Source organism: Mauremys mutica, chromosome 7, assembly GCF_020497125.1.
Source record: "Mauremys mutica isolate MM-2020 ecotype Southern chromosome 7, ASM2049712v1, whole genome shotgun sequence".
NCBI lineage: Eukaryota > Metazoa > Chordata > Testudines > Geoemydidae > Mauremys > Mauremys mutica.
In genome coordinates, this window is record NC_059078.1 from 121,826,609 (window position 1) to 121,848,055 (window position 21,447).

Consider the following 21,447-nt stretch of genomic DNA (forward strand, 5'->3'; position numbering starts at 1 on the left):
CCCTGTCAACACTGCAGCTGGGAGTTCGCTGCCTAGCCTGGGTAGAAGTGCTCAAACTAGCTCATTAAGAATAGCAGCGTGGACACTGCGGCACTGATGGTGGCTTGGACCCAGTGTGGATCCAAGCTTGGGTGGCCAGCCTGAGCCGCCGCCAGTGCTGCAGCATCCGCATCACTATCTGTGGTGCAGTAGCTCAAGCCGATCCAGTGCCAGTCTATGCAGGCTGGGAAGCTTGCTGCCAGCTGCAGTGTAGACAGACCTTCTGTGACCAATCACTTAGCTTCTCTGTGCCTCAGTTCCTCATCTGTAAAATGGGAATAATAGCACTGGCCTGCCTCACGGGCATGTGTTGGGAAGATAAATGCATTCAAGAGTGTGAGGTGCTCAGATACTGTGGGAGTGGGGAGCATACAAGTAAGGTTTCATCCTCAGAGTTTTGAACTCTGTGCGGGTCCTAGTGAGCAAGTCTCTGCCCCTGCCCGCCTCCCCCCTTTAACTCGAGCCTGTTAAAAGTTAATTTCAACCTTTCAGACTAAATTTGCGATGTTTTAATGGTGGAATTTAAGCCATGCCATTCAAAAATAGACATCTAAATGGTGCTATCTAATTGTTAGAGCTGTCAGGGCGGATAATAAAACCGCCCTCTTGAGCGAGTCTCTTTGAAGGTAATAAAACTTTGAACTGGTTTCTCTGTAGCCTGCAAGTTAGCCCATGTTTGAATGAATGACCACGGAGAAAGCCAGCCGAGAGACGGAGCTTGAGTGTGTGGGAAGGGCAAAGGGCCTGTGCTGTGAGCCATGAAGGCATAAATACAAAGCCAGGCTAATCCCAAACGGAGAGAGCGAAGAAGGCACTGACAGAATGAGTTCAGTACTGAGGGGGCCAGGATGTTCAGTGGAATAAAACAAAGAATATCAGTTATTCATATAAACAAAAGTAAAACGACTTAGCTTCTGTCTTAAAGACAATGGGATAAAATTCCCAAAGTGCTCAACCCTGGCCTAATTCAGCTCCCACTGCCATCAGTAATAATTCCTAGCTCTTAAATCTCAACGCTCCTTACAAAGGAGGTCGGTATCATTCTCTCCATGTCATAGATGAGGACACTGAGCCAGAGAGAGGCCAAGTGGCTTGCCCAGGGTCAAACAGCAGGCCAGTGGCGGACCCAAGAATAGAGCCCGAATCACAGATGAGTGCTTTCTCCACCAGAGCACGGTGCTTCCCAATGAGAGCTGACTTCCAGCCAAGTGGTGTATGTGCGCGCCCATTGACTTCAATGGGACATCTCATGGGCTAGAGTGCTTAGCCTTTTGCAGGATCAAGCCCACAGGAAAACATCAGAGATTTCCTGGAAGCTAAACTGATGACTAGGAGAGGGGATGGGACCTAGGGCCTATGGAAGCTTTTCTGGAGATGCTTTTGTCTCCATGAGCAGGGCCGGGGCGAATTTAAGGGTTTGAATAGGTGGACGATGGTGTAAAGAAGCAGGGTTTAAATGTGTTAGGTAGGGGAGAGTGGTTATACAGAAAGACTTGACTCCATCTAAATCAAATTGAAGCCATTGTCTCTGAAAGCATGCCAGGATAGGGGATTTTATTTAAACAAGAAGCTTAGGGAAAGCTCGGGTGCAGAGGAGCATTGAGGTTAGGGTGTCAGTCAGGCAAAAGTAGCTAATAAAGGATAGGCGAGAAATTGCAGCTGAACTCTGAGGAGGAAATTAAGATCAGAAGAGGCTGAGATCCTGGACAAGTGACAGGGTTACGGACAAAGGAGTTAAATCAAAGTAGGCACAAGGCCAAAAAGAAAAGCTGTAAATGGTCAGACAGCAGTGTGAGACGCTTAATAGCAAAACGCGGTGAACGAAAATGCCTAGCAGTGGAAGAGGACCTTGAGATGATAAGCTTTTGTGAAATGGGCTGAATGACAAAATAAATCAGTGGGATAGTGGGATACCGGGCTATAAACAATACAGGAAAGACCGATTCAGCCGAAGGGATGGGAGACCAGTACTGTACCTAAAAGGATCCCTCAGGGCATGTCTACACTGTGATAAAAGACTTGTGGCTGGCCCAGGTCAGCCGACTTGGGCTTGAGCTGCAGGGTTATGAAACTGCACTGTCGATGTTCAGGCTTGGGCCAGAGCCTGGGGTCTGAGACTGCACAAGGAGGGGAGAGGGGGGCTCTTAAAATCCGGGCCGTCTCCTCTGCCAGCTCCAGTGTTCTTTGTCACAAGGCACAGACAGCTGGTTCATAACAATGTCACGATTCCTTTATTCAAACATTACAAACACAGCTATGAGAGCCTGCTGTGCCTGCCACACCCTGTTCTGCCCTGGCAGAGAAGTGCCCTGTCTTCCCAATGCCAACCACATTGCTGCTGAAAAGGGTTTTAGATTTGCTGGTGTAAATCTATGTAAGCTCCATAGTAACCCGGTGAAATGCTATGGCCTGTGTCATACAGGAGGTCAAACCAGATGATCTAATAGTCTCTTTAGGCCTTAAAATCAGGGGCATGATTTGTTATGGGACAAAGGGAGCAGCTGGCCCCCTCTTCTGACTTTCCCTAGCTCCTTGTCAGCTCTTGCTGTGGTGTCTACCCTGGGCTTGAGGGGTCACTGTGGGGCCCCGAATCACTGTATTGTCAGCGCTGCCCCCTTTCCTCAGCAGCTGGACAGGCAGCAATGGTGCAGCTTAGCCTGGAGCAAACCGGACCCTGATCCCTGTCCTAGGCTGCCCCACCCCCGCATACTCCCTAGGATAGGACTGGCACACGCCCCCCTCCCCCACTTTGGGATGGGACTGGCCTGCTAATCCCACCCATGAACAGTCATGGATGGGGAGGCAGATACTATGATGCTGATGCAAGGAGACTCCCTCCCAAGACTTTTTCTGAAATGATGCCCCTGCTTAAAATCTATGAATGTAGCCTGATGTGAGCACAACTTTGAAAGGAGTCAAAGTAGCAGCTAGAACAATAAATAAATTACAAAACCAAATAGAAATATGAATCGTTTCACGATTTTAAAAAGAAATCAAGCAGGAAAATAAAACAGCATTGTATTAATGCACAAGAACCAGAAAATTAAACCAATCTGTTTCATCACTCAAGTGGAGTGAAGCGGGGGAAACCCCCCAGCATAAATGGTACCAAGTACATTAAATGTTTTTAAAAAATCTTTTTATTTGATGCTTTGAGTTGTTAGCAAGGAATTTTGTGTGTCTTAATAGGAGCTTTATTTTATTCTATTCTGATGGTGTCCCTTTTCAGGACTCTGGACAAACTGCTAGGCTATCAGAGGAGAAATTGACAATATTTATATGGGCCAGAATCAAATACAGTTTATTTCTCTTGTTCAAGTGCCCCAGACAGACCTCCCTGCATGGCTGTGTGATAACTTTCAAGTCTGCAGCAACTAAGGTAAAATAGAGAAATACAGGCAGCCCCTACGTTTCTGACAGAGGCAAGTAAATAACAACTTATCAAGCAATATATTTAAACTATACTTTTACAATGACAGGCTTCTGGATTTCAATGCACAATATTTAAGGCAGCAGCAGATAATTTCCTTAGGGTTCATGTCACCGGCTGATGCTGATTGCCTATTCTGAAATAGTGTGAGGAATGGATTGAGATATTCATGACAGTAGGTGGACTAATGGAATTCTGTGACTATTTAAAATGTGCAGGAGTTTGTTATAATACTGTAATAGAAATGTCACTTGCCCTGATGGGAGTGGGGGGGGAAGCTGTCAATGAATAATAATGAAGTTATTTAAATGCCAACTTTCTCACAAACATTTTACAAAATATAAATTATTCTAGATGTTTTTAGCTAGTTTGGTCTTAATTGACACAGAGAAGTCAGATTCAGACCCCTTTGGATGTTTGGTGCTATTTAATTATTGTTGGGTCATTTGGCTGGGTAAAAATTAAAAGTGTTTGTCTTGCTGGCCGCATGCAAAAAATAAGTTTGATTTCAGATAAACATTAGAGTCTCATTCTAAATATACATTGGTACAAATCAGGATTGACTCCCCTGAAGCTAATGAAATTAGTATGGTGCAGAATGGGTGTCCGTCAGATCAGGAACAAGCCAAATACTCTGTCTCTGAATATTAAACTTTTACTATTGAGTATCTGAATTCCAGTAGCACCTACTATGTGTTAGTGTAATCTGCAGTAAGGGCTTGTCTGCATGGGAAAGTTGCACGGCTTTACTTAACGGGCTAAGTCTCCATCCAGCCTACGGTTGCCTGGTCGAAAAGGGACCCTGGCAGCTCCGGCCAGCACCGCTGACCGGGCCGCTAAAAGTTCAGTCAGCGGCACAGCAGGGCTAAGGCAGGCTCCCTGCCTGTCGTGGCTCTGTGCGGCTCCCGGAAGCAGCGGCTTGTGCCCCCTCCAGCTCGCAGGCGTAGGGGCAGGCAGGGGGCTCTATGCGCTGCTCCATCCCAAGCACCACCCCCACAACTCCCATTGGCCGGGAAGTGTGGCCAATGGGAGCTGTGGGGGTGGTGCTTGTGGATGGGGCAGTGCGCAGAGCCATCTGGCCGTGCCTCTGCATAGAAGCCAGAGGGAGGACGTGCCGCTGCTTCCGGGAGTCGCCTGAGGTAAGGGCTGCCCTGAGCCTGCACCCCTGACCCCCTCCCACACTCCGACCTCCTGCCCCAGCCCTGATCCCCCTCCCACCCCCTGAACCCCTCACTCCCAGCCCAGAGCCCCCTCCTGCACCCCAAACTGCTCAGCCCCAGCCCCACCCCAGAGCCTGCACCCCTGCCGGAGCCCTCACACCCCCACACCCCAACCCACTGCCTCAGCCCCGAGCCCCCTCCTGTACCCTGAACTCCTCATTTCTGACCCCAGCCAGGAGCCTGCACCCCCAGCCAGAGCCCTCACCCCCTCCCGCACCCCAACCCCCTGAGCTAGCCCAGTGAAAGTGAACAATTGAGTGAGGGTGGGGAGTATGAGCGACAGGCGTGGGGGATGGAGTGAGCAGGGAGGCCTTGGAGGAGGGGCGGGGCAGGGGGTGGGGCAAGGGTGTTCGGCTTTGTGTGAGTAGCAAATTGGCAACCCTAATCCTGCCGACCCCCTCAAAAACCACAATGCCCCTTCTGTTGAAGTCTGTGGGAGTCTTGAACTGCTTGCAGTGCCTCCATTCTATCTGTCCGGTAAGCAAACGGAAGATTTTATTCTCCACGGCTACCAGTCCAGCTCTCCTGCCCACCTACATTGTAAGGGGAATATGGAGCCTTGACAATAGTGGCCTCCTCTGGGCAGGGATAGAGCAGCCGCATCCCAAGAGTTTATCCAGGCACGCTTAACACTTCACACATGGAATAAAGCACTGCCTTCCCGGGATGCAGATGGCAGTCTTGACCTCCATTCAGTGCTGCAGAGGTCAAAATATGCTCCGGTTCAGTCTGTTATTTACGCATGTGGGTACTGTTAAGCATATGAGTTGTCCAGATAGAGTTAATCAAATATTATTTACCATTTTCCTCCCAGTCAACAAAATGGCTTTTTAACAAAACAGAAAGTTTTGTGACAATTAATGTTTTTTGTCAAAATTTGGCATAATTTCAACCACAAATGCCTCAAACAAAACCCTTTTTGTTTTCCAATGAAAACTTGAAAACTCTTACAGAAAACATGTTTTCTTCTAAGCTTTTTGCAGAAAATCATATTTTTTTCTGACCAGCTTTAGTCAGTGAGTCTACTGTTGCGCTTAAATTTATACATGTGTTTAAATACAATGTTCACTTGGAACCGTGGTTGGTATATAATTTAAATATTGCAGTAAAGAAAGCAAGCCTTGTTGTTCTGCCCATGGCTAATTCTCTATAATTGCAGTTGGTCCATTTTTTCCATCAGAACAGTTTTTGATGAGAAAATGCTGATTCAACTAAATCAAAACATCCCATGGGGATATACCGATGTTGTTGAAATTTTTGATAGAAAATTATTGAAAAAATTCATTTTGATAAGGTTGAAGCATCTTGTTTTGACTTTATCATTTTGCTTCTGTTATAATGTAACAAGGGGAAACAATACAGTCAACATGAAAAGTTCTGTCCATATAGACAAGAAACATTTAGACAAAGTCAAAAAAAGTTTCAGTTTTTCTGATATACAATTTTTGTTCCACATGAAATTTTGAATGTTCATGTTGACTTGGGAATGAAGAAAAAAATCAGGATTTCCAGCAAAACAGAATTCTAGGTTCTGACCAGCTCTGTATATACACCTCTACCCCGATATAACGCAACTCAATATAACACGAATTTGGATATAACGCGGTAAAGCAGTGCTCCGGGGGTGGGGGCGGGGCTGCGCATTCCAGCGGCTCAAATCATGTTTGATATAATGCGGTTTCACCTATAACGCGGTAAGATTTTTCGGCTCCTGAGGACAGCGTTATATCAAGGTAGAGGTGTACTATTTAGTACATGTATAAAAAAGAAGGGCAGCATTCAAATGGCATGAGAGGAACAGGAAAAAAGAGATGCAAATAAGATACATCTAGTTATGTTTTTTGGAGTGTGTGATTATTAGTCACTTAGGGCAGAATCACAAAAAGCGTGGATTATGGATAAGATTGAAATCAGATGCTAGCTCCTTTGATCACTTGCATATTTGTTCATCTGCAAAACATCTTGTTTTTTTCCCCAAGCTTTCTACTATTTCTAGTGCTGTTATAGATGTTGACAGAAGCACTCTCTTCCATCTGTAGATAATGTTACCTTATAAATAAAGCCATGAATGCAAAATAATTGCCTGGAGAGTCAGAAAAAATGGCTGGTAATTCTGAATATAAGATTATTACTTACAATAGACTTGAAACACCTGTTTCATGGTTGGTTTTTTGTTTTGTCTTGTTTTGCTGTGTGGCTTTTTGTTTTTAATATCTTCATAATAAAATGTATGCGGTGAATTCTCCTGGCAATTTTCCTGGTGCCACTTTATCAAAATAAATGAGATTACATTAGTGCAATTAAAGGGAGACATTAACCCATTAATCAATATACAGATTCCTAACACTCTGAGCCAAATTCTGCCCTTTGGTAACTTATACTCTTTCATCTTTACTGATAATCTCAGTTTAAATAGAGGCAGAATGTGGTGCCACACACAGTGCGACAGAAATAGCAATAAAGAGCATATGCAAATCTTGGCCACAGGGACGCAGTGTTAAGAAATGGCTAGTGTAACAGATGGAAGCCAGGAGTTCAGGATTCTGTTGTATTCTACCTACTGTGTATGGCTCCCAGCACCATAGCATTACAGCATCTCCCATACGTTCAGAAGTAGAACGAACTGTAATGATACCCCTCTTTCTTCCTTCTCAGCCCATAGGCGAAATCGTTTGTGTGGGGGTGTGCATGTGTGAGAGAAGATCATAGATATATAAGTTTAGTCACTAACACGAGGTCATGGTCATGCTTATCTCTTTGTGGGAGTGCTAGTTTAGGCCCAGTTATCTCCTGTTGTCACAAGCCACCTCCGACTTGCCGATGGCGTCATTGTTCTGGTGGAATGTTGCTGTCTTGGGAGCGCAAAGTGACGGAGGATGGGGGAGTCTTTGGCCAATCCCGTGAAAGGCTTTGAATCCAGCAAGCTTCATCTGGATTCTGTGGGGGACCAGTGTAGAGAGTGGAGCACTAGGGTAACATGCTTATGTTGACCTGGGTTGCTAAGCAGTGAAGAGGCTGCATTTTGTACCAGTTGGAGCTTTTTTCTGGGTGTGTTGTTTAGTTGGAGCTGGTGGGAACAGTTTTTCCAAAATATACTGAACTGAAATGTTTTTCAGAGCGGTATCAATTTTGACAAAAACAGAGAGAGAGAGAGAAAAAACACATATGCCTACTTGCTATGTAGCCTGGGGGTTAGGACACTAATTAGGATGAAAAACTCTGCTATGAATCAGGCAGAGCAAAGACTTGGAACCTGGTTCTTCCACATCCCAGGACAGTGTTCTAGCCATCAAAATATAATTTCCTAATTAAAAAGCTTGTGTTTTGATCCCCAAACAGACACTTTGATACAATTCCGGTTTTTGCAAAAAAAATATTTGAAAGGTTTTGTTTTCATTAAAATGTGGAATTAAAACAAATTTTGAAACCTTGAAGGTTGCTGTGAAATGGAATTGCCATCTTCTGGTCAGCCCTAGGTTTAATTCCTAGATATAATGAGATGTAATAGCCAAACCTGGAGATCATGGATGTTGGTAGCCAGGCATCGGAATGATGGGAAACGATCTTCTGGCCCTCTGCAAATGGAAGTAGAAGTTTTTAGTGATACATCCATGCCTTACAATGACAACATTTGTGACAGTAGTGTGTTTGTTTTAAAGGCACACGCTCTTCTTTTAAAATACTTATGCTTGTCCAGAAACACGTTGCATTCTTCTGTGGTATATAGTCCCAGCCAGTACTAAGTGTTGTTCCATCAGCTACCACTTTCTTCTAGATACTAGAAGATAATTCTTTTAAACAGGATCCACATAATGAATTGAATCTTTTGCTAATAATTGATCTCTGTTCCAGTCAAGCGTCAGAATAGAGTTCTTGGCTACATTAAACAGCCTTAAATGTTTTCTTTATTTGTCCTCTTTAAGAACAGATAGCTGATGTCTCTGTTGGCAACATTGCTACCAGAGATACTTTCAAAAGAAGCACATCAATTTGTAGGGTTGTTAAGCTTTTTTTTAACCATCCTCTGTCTTTTCCTTTTAACACAACAAGCCCAACAAGAACTGTAATACTTATGTTGTTGGGCTTTCAAAAAGGAAATCAGTGGCTTTCACTCTGAGAACACATTGTTTTTACTAAGCAACAGCACTTGGCCGTGCCTGGAAAGGATGCAGTATCTTATGTAAAAAAAAGAACTTGAGTGAGCTTATAATTTACTGAAGTGATAACTTAGCCCCTCGCTCTCAGTTATTTGGCATTTACAATAATTATCATCATCTCCTCTTCTATCGAGAATTAATGTTTCTTATTGAACATGTTTATTTTAAAGTGCAGTGGGAAGATGCTGTTTTAATGTTTCCTAATCCAATTTAAATGCAAATGTTAACCACTCACATGATGCTGTGTGTACATAATTAAGCATCATTATATACTACATGAATCATTCAAAAAGCTCCAGAGAGCCATTCCACTATGTAAAACATAGGCTTTACACTGAAAAGCAGCCAAGTGGCTTGTGCCTTTTTTGATTAAGTATTTGTACTTATTAAAGCTCTCCTTTGATTTATAGGTCAACAGATTACGGGACAACATATGAGAAACTGAACGAGAAGGTTGGCCTGAAGACTATTTTGAGCTACCTGTACGTCTGCCCAACCAACAAGCGCAAGGTAAATGAGAATACGTTTGGCGTCTTGTTAGTTTATGATATGACTTCTGCCTTGGCTGGTTAATCTTCACCCATTCCCTAAATATTCATTACTGCTAATGTAAGTACTATGAACCAGATCCTGTGTTTGTGTAAATTGGCGTAGCTCTATTGAAGTAAATGCCGGTTTACAACAGCTGAGGATCTGGGGCTGTGATTGTCTACAAGACATGGCTGGGCATAAAAGGTATCGAGCATCCAATCATATTTATACCTTCTGGCTGGGGATGATTTCATTGTTTAGAAGGGGAGAGACTTGTTAAGATGTTAGGATCTCCGGACGCCAGATTGCATGTAAGGTTATTTGCCTTGAAAGTTCTCCCACTAGCCAGCTGAACAGGATCTGACAAAATCCTGAAGAGAAAATGCTCCCAAAGCCCAAAACGTTTTAATTAGGCAAGCATCCCCCTGAGTTACAATTTAGTGAGAGTTTGTAATGCTGGCATGCTTGTAAAAGGCAGAGGCTACCTTCTCTTCTGTACATTTCTGATGGGGTCTCTTGCTGTATGGAAGTACAGGGCACAGGATATGAAGAAGTAGGGTGATTATTGGGAATAATGTTCTGGATTGTCCCACACAGACCCCTGATTAAAGGGGACCCCCCAGGCAGAGTCTCCCTCAAATTCTATATTAAGAAAGGTTTCAGCTGTCTCCGTGGTACCATTCATCCCCTCTCTGCAGACCCTGCTGCCCCGTCTCAGCCTGTTGCATGTGACCTTTTAGACTTCTTGCTTTTTGAGCCAAGGACTTCATTTTCCTCTGCACTTGAAAGGCATGAAACAGAGACGATGCATATGGATTGGGAATTTCCATGCAGTATACACAGGATATATGCCTGCATAAGAAAAAAGACCAGGAACACCAACATTCTCGATCTTAAAGTCTGGGAACAGTTGTTCAGGGATTGTTCATTTGGAGTGAAATTTTGCCCCTTGTGCAGAATGCCAGTACAAGGCTAGGTACCAAGAACTATTTAATCCCTTAGGACTTCTTCCTCCCACAGCATGGGTGATAAATTAGGGTGGGATCCTGTCTGTAGGGCTTAACTGGGATTTAAATATTGCATAGGCTTCTTGCTGGCCCTTTGCAAAGTAGCAAATTTCCCCTTTATTACGTACTTGTGCTGTAATGAGGGACTGAAAGGTCGTATGTAGTAGTGGCAGAAATGATCACTTGGGTGATCTGGTTTGATTCCCTGCATTTTATATAACTGCCTTTCCCACAAATGACTTCTGTGACCTATTATGTGCCATAGAGAAGTTACCATTGGCACCAGCTAAGTTCCCTTGAGGCAGCATACGTTTCCGTCTTTTGAAAATATTCAGAGTTTTAAGTCTATGAATAGCTCTAGCGTGCTTGTTTGAGGTCTGACTCATCCATGTTTTGCATTCATTAACCACATTCTGGTTTTCCACATTATACATTGAATTGTCCGTCTGTGACTTGAGCACAGGGGGTAAACACCACTTCCAAATAAACAGAGAAGAATGATGGATATGAAGTCATTTAGTTGACTTGAAACCCATACTTACCCAGGATGTCCATGTAGTCTGAATAGAACCTCCATAGACACCAGTTTTTGTACAATGTGCTATTGATACTCTGGTAGCTCTTACTCAGGTAACTTTTCATCCCCCAACTAAAATGGAATTTGCAAATTAAGGTCTCAATCCTGCAAACACGTCCATACATGAGTAACTTTATGCACTGTGTCACCCCATGGATTTTAACGAGATTACACATGCAAGTAAAATTACTCATGTGAAGACATGTTTGCAGAACTGGGGCCTAATTCAGGTTATTTTAGTTTAAATGATCCTAGTTTCTATGCCTCATGGACAAGCTTGACAAGTGTACCATTAGCAGTACTTTTAGACTACATCTACACATGAAGGTGGCGGTGTGATTCCCAGCTCAAGCAGACATAATCACTCTAGCTGTCTTTGAGCTGGCATGCTCAAAATAGTCGTATAGCTTTGGAAGCATGGGCAGATGTGAGCAGTGACATGGGCTACACAGTTGCCAGGTGTTTGGTTTTCAACTGGAACACCCAATGAAAAAGGGACCCTGGTGGTTCTGGTCAGCACTGCTGACTGGGCTATTAAAAGTCTGACTGGTGATGCAGAGAGGAAAGCAGGCTCCCTGCCCACATCTTCATGGCTCCTAGGAAATAGTTGGCTTGTCCAGCTTTTAGGCAGAGGGGTGACCAGGGAGGGTTCATGCACTGCCCCCGTCCACAGGTGCCACCCCTGACGCTGGCTCCGTAGCTCCCATTGGCTGAGAACCACAGCACACACAGCACACAGAGCTTCCCTGGTTGTGCTTCTGCCTAGGAGCTGGAGGGACATGTCGGCGCTTCCTGGGAGCAACCAGATGTCAGCGCCGCCTGGCGCCCACATCCTGAACCCTATCCCACAACCCTGCCCTACCCCAGAGCCCGCACTGCTAGCCCCAGAGCCTGTACCCGCTCCTATACCCCAACCCCCTGCCCCAGCCTGGTGAAAATGAGTGAGGGTGGGGGAAAGCAAGTGATAAGAGGGGGGATGGAGTGAGAGGGCGGGGAGCGAGTCCTCAGGGAAGGGATGAGGCAAGGGTGTTTGATTTGCTGCAATTAGAAAGTTGGCAACCCTAACGGGCTACCCTCCCTGAGTACATACCCCTGGGATCCAGGCAGGTTTGTACTTGGGGTGGCTAGCCCAGGTTGCCACTCACCTCACTCTTCACATACAAAATGGGAAATGACTGCCTAGGAAGGAGTACTGCGGAAAGGGATCTGGGGGTCATAGTGGATTACAAGCTAAATATGAGTCAACAGTGTAACACTATTGCAAAAAAAGCAAACATCATTCTGGGATGTATTAGCAGGAGTATTGTAAGCAAGACACGAGAAGTAATTCTTCCGCTCTACTCCACGCTGATTAGGCCTCAATTGGAGTATTGTGTCCAGTTCTGGGCGCCACATTTCAGGAAAGATGTGAACAAATTGGAGAAAGTCCAGAGAAGAGCAACAAAAATGATTAAAGGTCTAGAAAACATGACCTATGAGGGAAGAGTGAATAAACTGGGTTTGTTTAGTCTGGAGAAGAGAAGACTGAGAGGGGACATGCAGTTTTCAAGTACATAAAAGGTTGTTACAAGGAGGAGGGAGAAAATTTGTTCTTCTTAACCTCCGAGAATAGGACAAGAAGCAATGGGCTTAAATTGCAGCAAGGGCGGTTTAGGTTGGACATTAGGAAAAACTTCCTAACTGTCAGAGTGGTTAAGCACTGGAATAAATTGCCTAGGGAGTTTGTGGAATCTCCGCCACTGGGGATTTTTAAGAGCAGGTTAGACAAACACCTGTCAGGGATGGTCTAGATAATACTTAGTCCTGTCCTGAGTGCAGGGGACTGGACTAGATGACCTCTCAAGGTCCCTTCCAGTTCTATGATTCTACGCTACCATGGCTACCCTACTATTTTTAGCATGCTAACTCAATGAGAGTTAGCACAAGTATGGCTACGTGAGTGAGGAATCACATCTCCAACTCCAAATGTAGGCCTAGCCTTTGTTCTGTATGTTTGCAGCAAGAGACGTTTGAGTTAGATATTAGGGAAAACTTTCTAACTCTCAGGCTAGGTAATCACTGGAACAGGTTACCTAGGGAGGCTGTGGAATCCCTACCACTGGAGGTTTTTAGGAACAGGCTAGACAAACACCTGTTGAGGTGGTCTAAGTATACCTGGTCCTGCCTTAGCATGGATGGGAGGTGGGTGGACTAGATGACCTTTTGCAGTCCCATCCAGCCCTGTTTTCTTATGAGTCTATGATTCTGTCCATTTTGACATTGGGACCTGGTTGCTTTAAGAAGAATGGGGAAGGACAAGGCGGCTTTGGGGAGGAGAGATGCATGGAGCTTGGGATTTTGACAGCTGTTCTGTTAGTGCTGCGGGTGGTCTCTCTCTTGCAAATTGTATGAAAGCAAAATTGCTACTTGGATGCTGACCTTTGAGCTGGGCATGGATGCACAACAGGGGATTTAGGATGTAGAGCATCTCTCCTTCCCCACTCCAATGGATTGAGTTTTTGCATTGTTTGAGTGATTGCTGGAAGACCCAAAAAGAAGACTGGTCTACCCTGGCTGCTGCAGAGCTACCTGATTAATGTAGCATACTTAACTAAATTGCTAAGATTTCAAAAAATCAGGCTGGATAATGAGATCTTGATTTAAAAAAAAAAAGCACAGGCTTGTAGCTTTCCTAGTCTCTCAAAGGAGTTCAACACAAATTATTGAAACTGAGTGCAGTACTTGGAGAGAGGATGATGACTGACTGTTCTCGGACATTTAACGTAATGGAAGCAGAGAGGGGGGTCCTAGCCATTTAAATCACGATTTTGATTGTTAAATGGAAATGAAAAGAATGTTCAGCTGTAGATAAATGGGGCTCTCAGGGTCGCCTTTTGAAATGCTGATAGATTTAAGAAACATGGTAGGACAATGAAGGTCTTTACAAATGGTGAGAAAATCAATAACGTTGACACAGCAGTATATTTGTGTACAATTTCTTTCCTTGCATCGTGATATTTTCCAATGAAATAGGCATTTGATATATGTAGAAAGGGATGTGCTTGAATAAAACCTGGATCTAGGCCCATTGAAAAGTTCTTTTGTGATATATTTTTCCCCAAATCAGTTATCGCTGAGAAATAAAAATCCCATTGAATAATAAAATATTAATACTTTGCACTGGTATCATGAAAGTCCTCTGGTGGTCTCAAAATGGGTCTGTTGCTGATTCTCCCTTGGAAACTTAAGCCAAGATTTTCAAAAGTTACTAGAGATTTTGGGCATCTCTACTTTGGTACGTTCAACTTGAGATGCCTTTAAAAGGACCTGCTTTTCAGAAGGTAGGTGCTTAAGATGAATTCTGAAAATCAGGGCCCATTGGAATTATTATTGACTTATTAACACAGGGTGCCACCATGACACCAAATCAGCCATAAATTCCTTTCTTAAATCCAAAGGCCAAATTATAGTGATACAATTTATTCTAAACATGTCTAAAAAGCCTAAATAATAAGCAGTTATTACCCATGCAGTAACAAATTCATAAGCACTTGATTAAAATACAAAAGGCCTAGACCCAGGGTTGCTGACTAGCTCCAACTGGATAGGCAGGAACCAGTAATGAATACTTTTAAGAGGTTATCTTTTGATACTCTTTAACAAACAAGTGATGTCATTGCCAATGGCTAGCTTTAGTTAAGAACCAGTTTGGGGCAGCTTGGGGTTGACGCCTTTCCTGGCCTTGAGTAGACATGATTTTATGAATGGGCTCCTTCTTTGACAACATTGGTATGTCAAAGGTTACTACCAGTTCATCACAGATCAGCTCTTCTTTATTGTTAAACTAGTTAGAACTATTCCTGATAATGAGAGGCTTCTCTTTTCTTATCAACCAAACTTTGAGCTCAGCATTTGCCCCAAAACTAATCTTGCCAGATGCCACATAGATTCAAAAATTAGAAGCAATCATTTTCAAGGCCTTGTTACATTTCCCCCATTTATATTCAAAGCCTTTCCATGGCTGACAAAAACCTCTTTATTTTACTTAAACTACAAAACACATCTACTTTCCTTTATTCCTACAGGAGCCAGTGCTTAAGTTGTCATGAAAGAGGTGCTGGGGCTCAAGCAGATAGTTGCTGGGGCTCTAGCAATTTTTTTTTTAAATTTTCATAATTGATGTGGCAATCCCAGAGGTGCCGGGGCTATGAACTGCCAAGTCCAGAGGTGCTGGGGCTATGAATTGCCAAGCTTAGAGGTGCTGGGGCTGTGAACTGCAAAGCCCTGGCACAAATTAAGCACTGACAGGGCCCCTCTAAAACATCTCAAGATGGAGGCACCTACAATCACTAGTCACGTCTGAAAATCTTGATGTATTTGTAGTTGCGCTTGGACTAACCTCTCGGAGAGATTGCTCAGGAATGGGATATTTGACACTGGGCAGTAGTTGGCTAGAACTGATGTATCGGGGTAGGGTTTTTTTTCAGTGTTGGTTGGACTATTGTTTGTTTGAAGGAGGAAAGGAAGATTCCTTCTGTGGACAATATGTTGGCTGTTTTTGTCAGGAGTGGCATCAGTTGCTCTTGATTCCTTCACAAGCTAGTGGGGTGTGGGTTGGCCCATTCCTGCAGCTCTTAAGCATCCAAAATTCCCATTGCTTTGTAACATATGTGCAAAGCTTACAAGATTTGGACCAGGCTGTGTAGATCCACAGCATCCCAGGAATACCAAACACAGGCTGATGGTTTGTTGCAAGTTTGTGTGATCTAAATTAGTTGTCCTACTTGTTAGTCAATACTAAGGACTGGTGAACCGGTTCAGATCAATTCAGATCAAATACCAAATTGACCACCATGTTCTTCTCCAAAATTCAAACTGAGCCTGACAATTTTTGTTTTCTTTTTAAAGTTCTCAAGAGCCTCAGTACTGCTTGGATTTTGGGTGCCACCGGAAGCAAAACTTAATTGGTGGCATATTAATAACTTTTCACATCTGTGTGTGAATGAACGCGTGATGTGTCATTCTGGCTGGCCCACAAAGAAGATATGGTAGCTTCTGTTAGAAGGTGAAGAAGTTCTCCTTCATATCAAGTAACAAGGACCTTCTCATTTTATGGTGGAAAGACTAGAGTTCTGGTCCCAGCTCCCATGGAGGAGATTTATGTAGTAATTGTATCTGATATGTGCTGGACATACATTTATTACCCATTTTCCCATTGTTGTTCCTTTGCTAAAGCTTGGCTATTGAGTGACAGGATTGCATGACCTCTGAATTACTAGTTTATAGGGAAGCATCAGCAGAGAGTAACGGAAGATGCAGCATGTTAGGGCAAAAGGGCATTTTTAAAGGATAGGGTTGACTTAACAAAAGCTGTATCCTTATACTATAAAGCCCTGATCCAGCAAACGACTTAATCATATGTGTCAAGTTAAGCATATGGAGTAGTCTCATTGACTAAGAGAGCAAGAGAAAGAGAGCAATAGTTTAAAGCTATGTGAAAGTTGTAGTGAAATGCACAATCCCTTGAAACTGGACAGGTTTTGCATTTCCATGTGGAATGGAAACTGCCTTAATTTTGTGAAAGGGCGGGGAATATTTGTGAATTTTTCACTCAAGAATGTTTCCACTGAAAACTCTTTGATTAAGGTGGCAGAAATTCTCCCCCAAAATGATGAAATGTTGAGAGAAGTCCTGTTTACTTTAGAAATAACACCCTGACCTGAAAGATTGTTAGTCACCTTTTTAAGCCAGAGGGCCTTAGTTTTTCACTAGAAATCTCAACTTCTCTAAAGATATATTTTATACACACACACACACCAGATGGAGGGTGAGTAGACTATCTGTCTATTATTACTAGGTAAATACTGCAAATATTTCCCCATGAATATTTGCTTGACATTTCAAATGAATTCTCTTTGGTTGCACTCTCAACCTTTAATGTTCTCTGTTCCACAAACATTTCTCTAGTACGGTTTAATGGAAAATAAATTTTAAGCTTGTACTCTTGCCTAATCATGGAAAGCAAATTATATTTTTTCCTGTGAGTATTTGCATAAGAAACCTGGTTAAGGCAATGATTCAGCAAAGCAATCAAGCATGGGTTTAACTGTAAACCCATGCTTAAGCCTATCCCTATTAAATAATCACTTAAGCACTTCCTTAAATTTAACTACATGAGTAGTCTCCTTAAAGCTGAAGTTAAGCAGGTGCTTTGCTGATAACAGGGCCTATTGCTGTTGCTATCATCCAATCAGGAAAATGAACATATAACCTGTACTTAATCTGGCCACTTCTTCTCGTATACAGCATCAGAGTGCAATGTCCAGGCTCTGTAACCAGATAATACAGGTGTCAAGTTGGGCCCTCTTCCACCACTTGAGTTATTGTCTGGAATGTTGCCCCACAATCACAGCAGTGCACAGTTGTGGCAACTCCGGGTAAGCCTAGACCAGGCTCTACAATCTCATAGACTTAGGAGGCAGGCGGAGTGCTGGAGTCCTGAATTTACTCACTGTATTAGACTCTTTCCCACTGATGCGTCCACTCTGTGAGAGCATAGGTTTCTGCTCCCTGGAAGCACTGATCATCGGTGCATGGTGAAAGGCCAGTAGCACTCTTTTTCCAGGAGTATGTGAGCTACCATTGCAAAAAAGGTATCAAGAGATCAGCTTTAGTGTCACACCCTGGTCCCCAGAAGAGGGATTCCTCCCCTGAATATTATGAGACCTTTGAGTTGGCGCTGCATGTTGTTTCCTGTCTGAAAATGGAGCATTAGCTCACCAGAGATGTAATAGGTTAGTTTGGTCTGTCGAAACTCTCCAGGCAGTCTTAACAATAATGGCATCTCATCAAAAATCTAATGGAGCTATGTCACTAGCACATACAGACTGGAGGTTGGTGTATAATTCAAGCAGCCACTAATAATATGAGTGGCCAGATTCAGCTCCATGTTGACAAAGCTGAGCGAGGTGGCTGCACCCCCAGATTGCAGTGCAGGATTCAGCTGGAGCAAACATGAGGGCAGGTCAGATGAACAAAGGATCTGCTCCTGAGGAGGATCTCAATAGTTTTTGTATCAAGGCGGTACAGGAAGATATCTTCATTTTCAGGTGTTCCAGGTGAAGCTGGTGTGTAAAGGAATGGTTGAATTTTACTTCCAAATATGTGACAACTGGTCAGAATGGCAGGAACCATCCTTGTTCATGGATGGGCCAATTGGCAGGAAATTGTTTTAAATGAAAGTAGTTGCCACTGTCTTGCTTTCACTAAGAATTAGTCTGCACTGCTGGAAGTAAGTTATCAAAATACTTATTTCTTGGCTGAGATTCCCTTAAAAAATATGAACGTTGTTTCCAGTGCCAGCAATACAGATGTCATCAGCATATACATACTTCTCAGCCTGCATTTCAGAAAGATTGTATGTATATATATTGAACAAACGAGGGACCAAAACTGACCTTTGTGGAAGGCCATTGTGGAGATATTTAAGGCAATTAATTTTCTCCCAGAGTTGAAGGAGGATGCTGTAGTTCTTAATCATTTCTTGGATACATCTCATCATCAGCCTACAAAGAATAACTTGTAGCATCTTGGCAGTCAGCCTGGCTTACCACAGTATTGTAGGTTGCCATCAAATCTGTAAGGACTGCACCAACTTTCTTTCCAGACTCAAATGGGTTTTTTATGTCATGAGTCAGACAAAGTACCTGATCTTGGGTCATCATTCCCGTCTACATACTAAGCTGGGAGAACTTCAGTGCCTGGTATTAAATGGGGATATTGATAGAACAGGCATCACAGAAACTAGTGAAATGATGACAATCAATGGGACACTGTAGTACCAGGGTACAAAATATATAGGAATGACAGAATGGGTCATGCTAGTGGGGGAGTGGCACTATATGTGAAAGAAAACAGAGTCAAATATACTAACAATGTTAAATGAATCAAACTGTACCATAGAACAGGGCTTCCCAAACTTCATTGCACTGCAACCTCCTTCTGACAGCAAAAATTACTACAGGACCCCCAGGAGGGGGACCGAAGCCTGAGCCCACCCAAGCCCAAGGGCTTCAACCACAGGCAGGGGGCCTGTAACCTGAGCCCTGCTGCCCAGGGCTGAAACCCTCGGGCTTGGGCTTTGGCCCCAGCAAGTCTAAGCCAGCCCTGGTGACCCCATTAAAACGGGGTTATGACCCACTTTGGAGTCACGACCCACAGTTTAAGAACCACTGCCATAGAATCTCCATGGGTAGAAATTCCATGCTTGAATAATAAGAGTATAGCAGTAGGAATATACTACAGACCACCTGACCAGGACAGTGATGGTGATTGTGAAATTCTCAGGGAGATTAGAGAGGTTGCAAAAATAGAAAACCAGGTAATAATGCGAGATTTCAACTATCCCTATATTGACTGGGCACATGTCACCTCAGGACAGGATGCAGAGATAAAGTTTCTAGACTCCAAAGACTCTAAAGTAAACAGTCACGGGATAAAAGGGAAGGTCCTCTCCTGGATCAGTAACTGGTTAAAGGATAGGAAACAAAGGGTAGGAATAAGTGGTCAGTTTTCAGACTGGGGAGAGGTAAATAATGGTGTCGCCCAGAGATCTGTACTGGGACCAGTGCTGTTCAACATACTCATAAATCATTTAGAAAAAAGAGTAAACCGTGAGGTGGCACAGCTTGCAGACAGTACAAAAGTACTCAAAATAGCCAAGTCCAAAGCAGACTGTGAAGAGTTACAAAGGGATCTCACAAAACTGGGTGACTGGGTAACAAAATGGCAGATGGAACTCAAGGCTGATAAATGCAAACTAATGCATACTGGAAAAACATAATCCGAACTGTACAAATGAAATGATGGGATCTAAATTAGCTGTTACTACTCAAGAAAGAGATCTTGGAGTCATTGTGGATAGTTCTCTGAAAACGTCCACTCAGTGTGCAGCGGCAGTCAAAAAAGCTAACAGTATGTTCAGAAACATTAGGAAAAGGCTATATTACAAAACAGAAATATCATAACACCTCTATTTCAATCCATGGTATGGCTATACCTTGAAAACTGTGTGCAGTTCTGGTCACCCCACATCAAAAAATCTATTAGAAAAGAAACAGAAAAGGGCAACAAAAATGATCAAAGACCATGGAACAACTTCCAAAGGAGGAAAGATTAAAAAGACTGGGACTGTTCAGTTTGGAAAAGAGGCAACTAAAGGAGGCTATGATAGAGGTCAATACAATCATGAATGGTGTGGAGAAAGTGAATAATGAAGGGTTAATTACCCCTTCTTATAACACACGAACCGGGGGTTGCCCAATGAAATTAATAGGCAGCAGGTTTAAAACAAACAAAAGGAAGTACTTTTTTCCACACAACACACAGTCAACTTGTAGAACTCATTGCCAGGGGATGTTGTGAAGACCAAAACTATGATGGGGTTCAAAAAAGAATTAGAAATGTTCATGGACGATAGGTCCATCAATGGTTATAGCCAAGATAGTCAGGGATGCAACACAAAATTGGAGCTCATGTTCTCATTGTAAAAAGTGAAAGATCTGGCCACTCACAACTAAGCAACATGGTTTGAATCATAAACTGTAGAAGACATGTCATTGGATTTGTTCAGATAATGAATACATTTGTGAAAATCATCATAGGTTCACAAACATTCTACTGAAGAGTAAAATGCATCAAGCAGATGCTTTGTTACAATTTATGTTCTCAGCTCTATCTAGCATATATCTATTTATATAGCTATAAACACACTCCAAGATTTGCAGAGCTCCCTACTGTCTATGAATGCCAATTTTCTCCTTAAAGGGTTTATATTCCAGTGCTTGTATCTCATTTTATTCAACAAAACAAATTCTTGTAACAAGAGGTTCCAGACAATGTCACTTTATGAGGGGTTTTATTGGAAATAAAGATGAGAACAAAGCCAGCCATTATTTACCGTTTACACTGTTGATCAGTCGCCATTGGGTTTTGCTACTATAAACGACAGCATCTTCCTTAGGATCAATCTGTAATAAAAGAAAACTATAATCCAATAACGGTTGTGTGTAAACTTTTTGGGTATAGAAGAGCTGTGAAAAACCTGCTCCTGGGGAATCTCTCTCATCTCACTGAAACACCATACCACCTGGTCCTGTGATTGATGACACAGGCCGGGGTTGGGGGAGGGGAGGGGATCTGAACACATGGATCCTGCCAAACAAATCAAGCCTGGTTCGTTATTTGTCAACAAGTCTGCAGAAGAGAGAATCCCTGATGTGCAATCAATCCCTGGCCTTGTTTGTGAAAACAGTGGTTTATTTGTTACATGCGTACAGTCTGTTGTGAGGAAAATAAAGTGATTTAGCAGGCATCTGAGGAGTGGGAGTGTTTGGGAATAATACAATGGTCGGTTTAAAAAAAACAACAACCCTAGATTGAGATCTCCAAATCCCTTCTGGAGTCAATTTACATTCAGCATCACAGAAAATAAGTTCTATGGGCTTTA

At 43.1% G+C, this 21,447-nt stretch overlaps 1 protein-coding gene across 1 annotated transcript in view; it reads left to right on the top strand.

Annotated features, from left to right (window-relative positions):
• The window catches only part of SORCS1 (sortilin related VPS10 domain containing receptor 1), a 430,514-nt gene that overhangs the window by 191,835 nt on the left and 217,232 nt on the right, over positions 1-21,447 (top strand). The window contains exon 4 of the mRNA XM_045024608.1: positions 9,257-9,356. Coding sequence (XP_044880543.1) covers positions 9,257-9,356 — 100 coding nt within the window. The remainder of the gene's footprint in view (positions 1-9,256; positions 9,357-21,447) is intronic.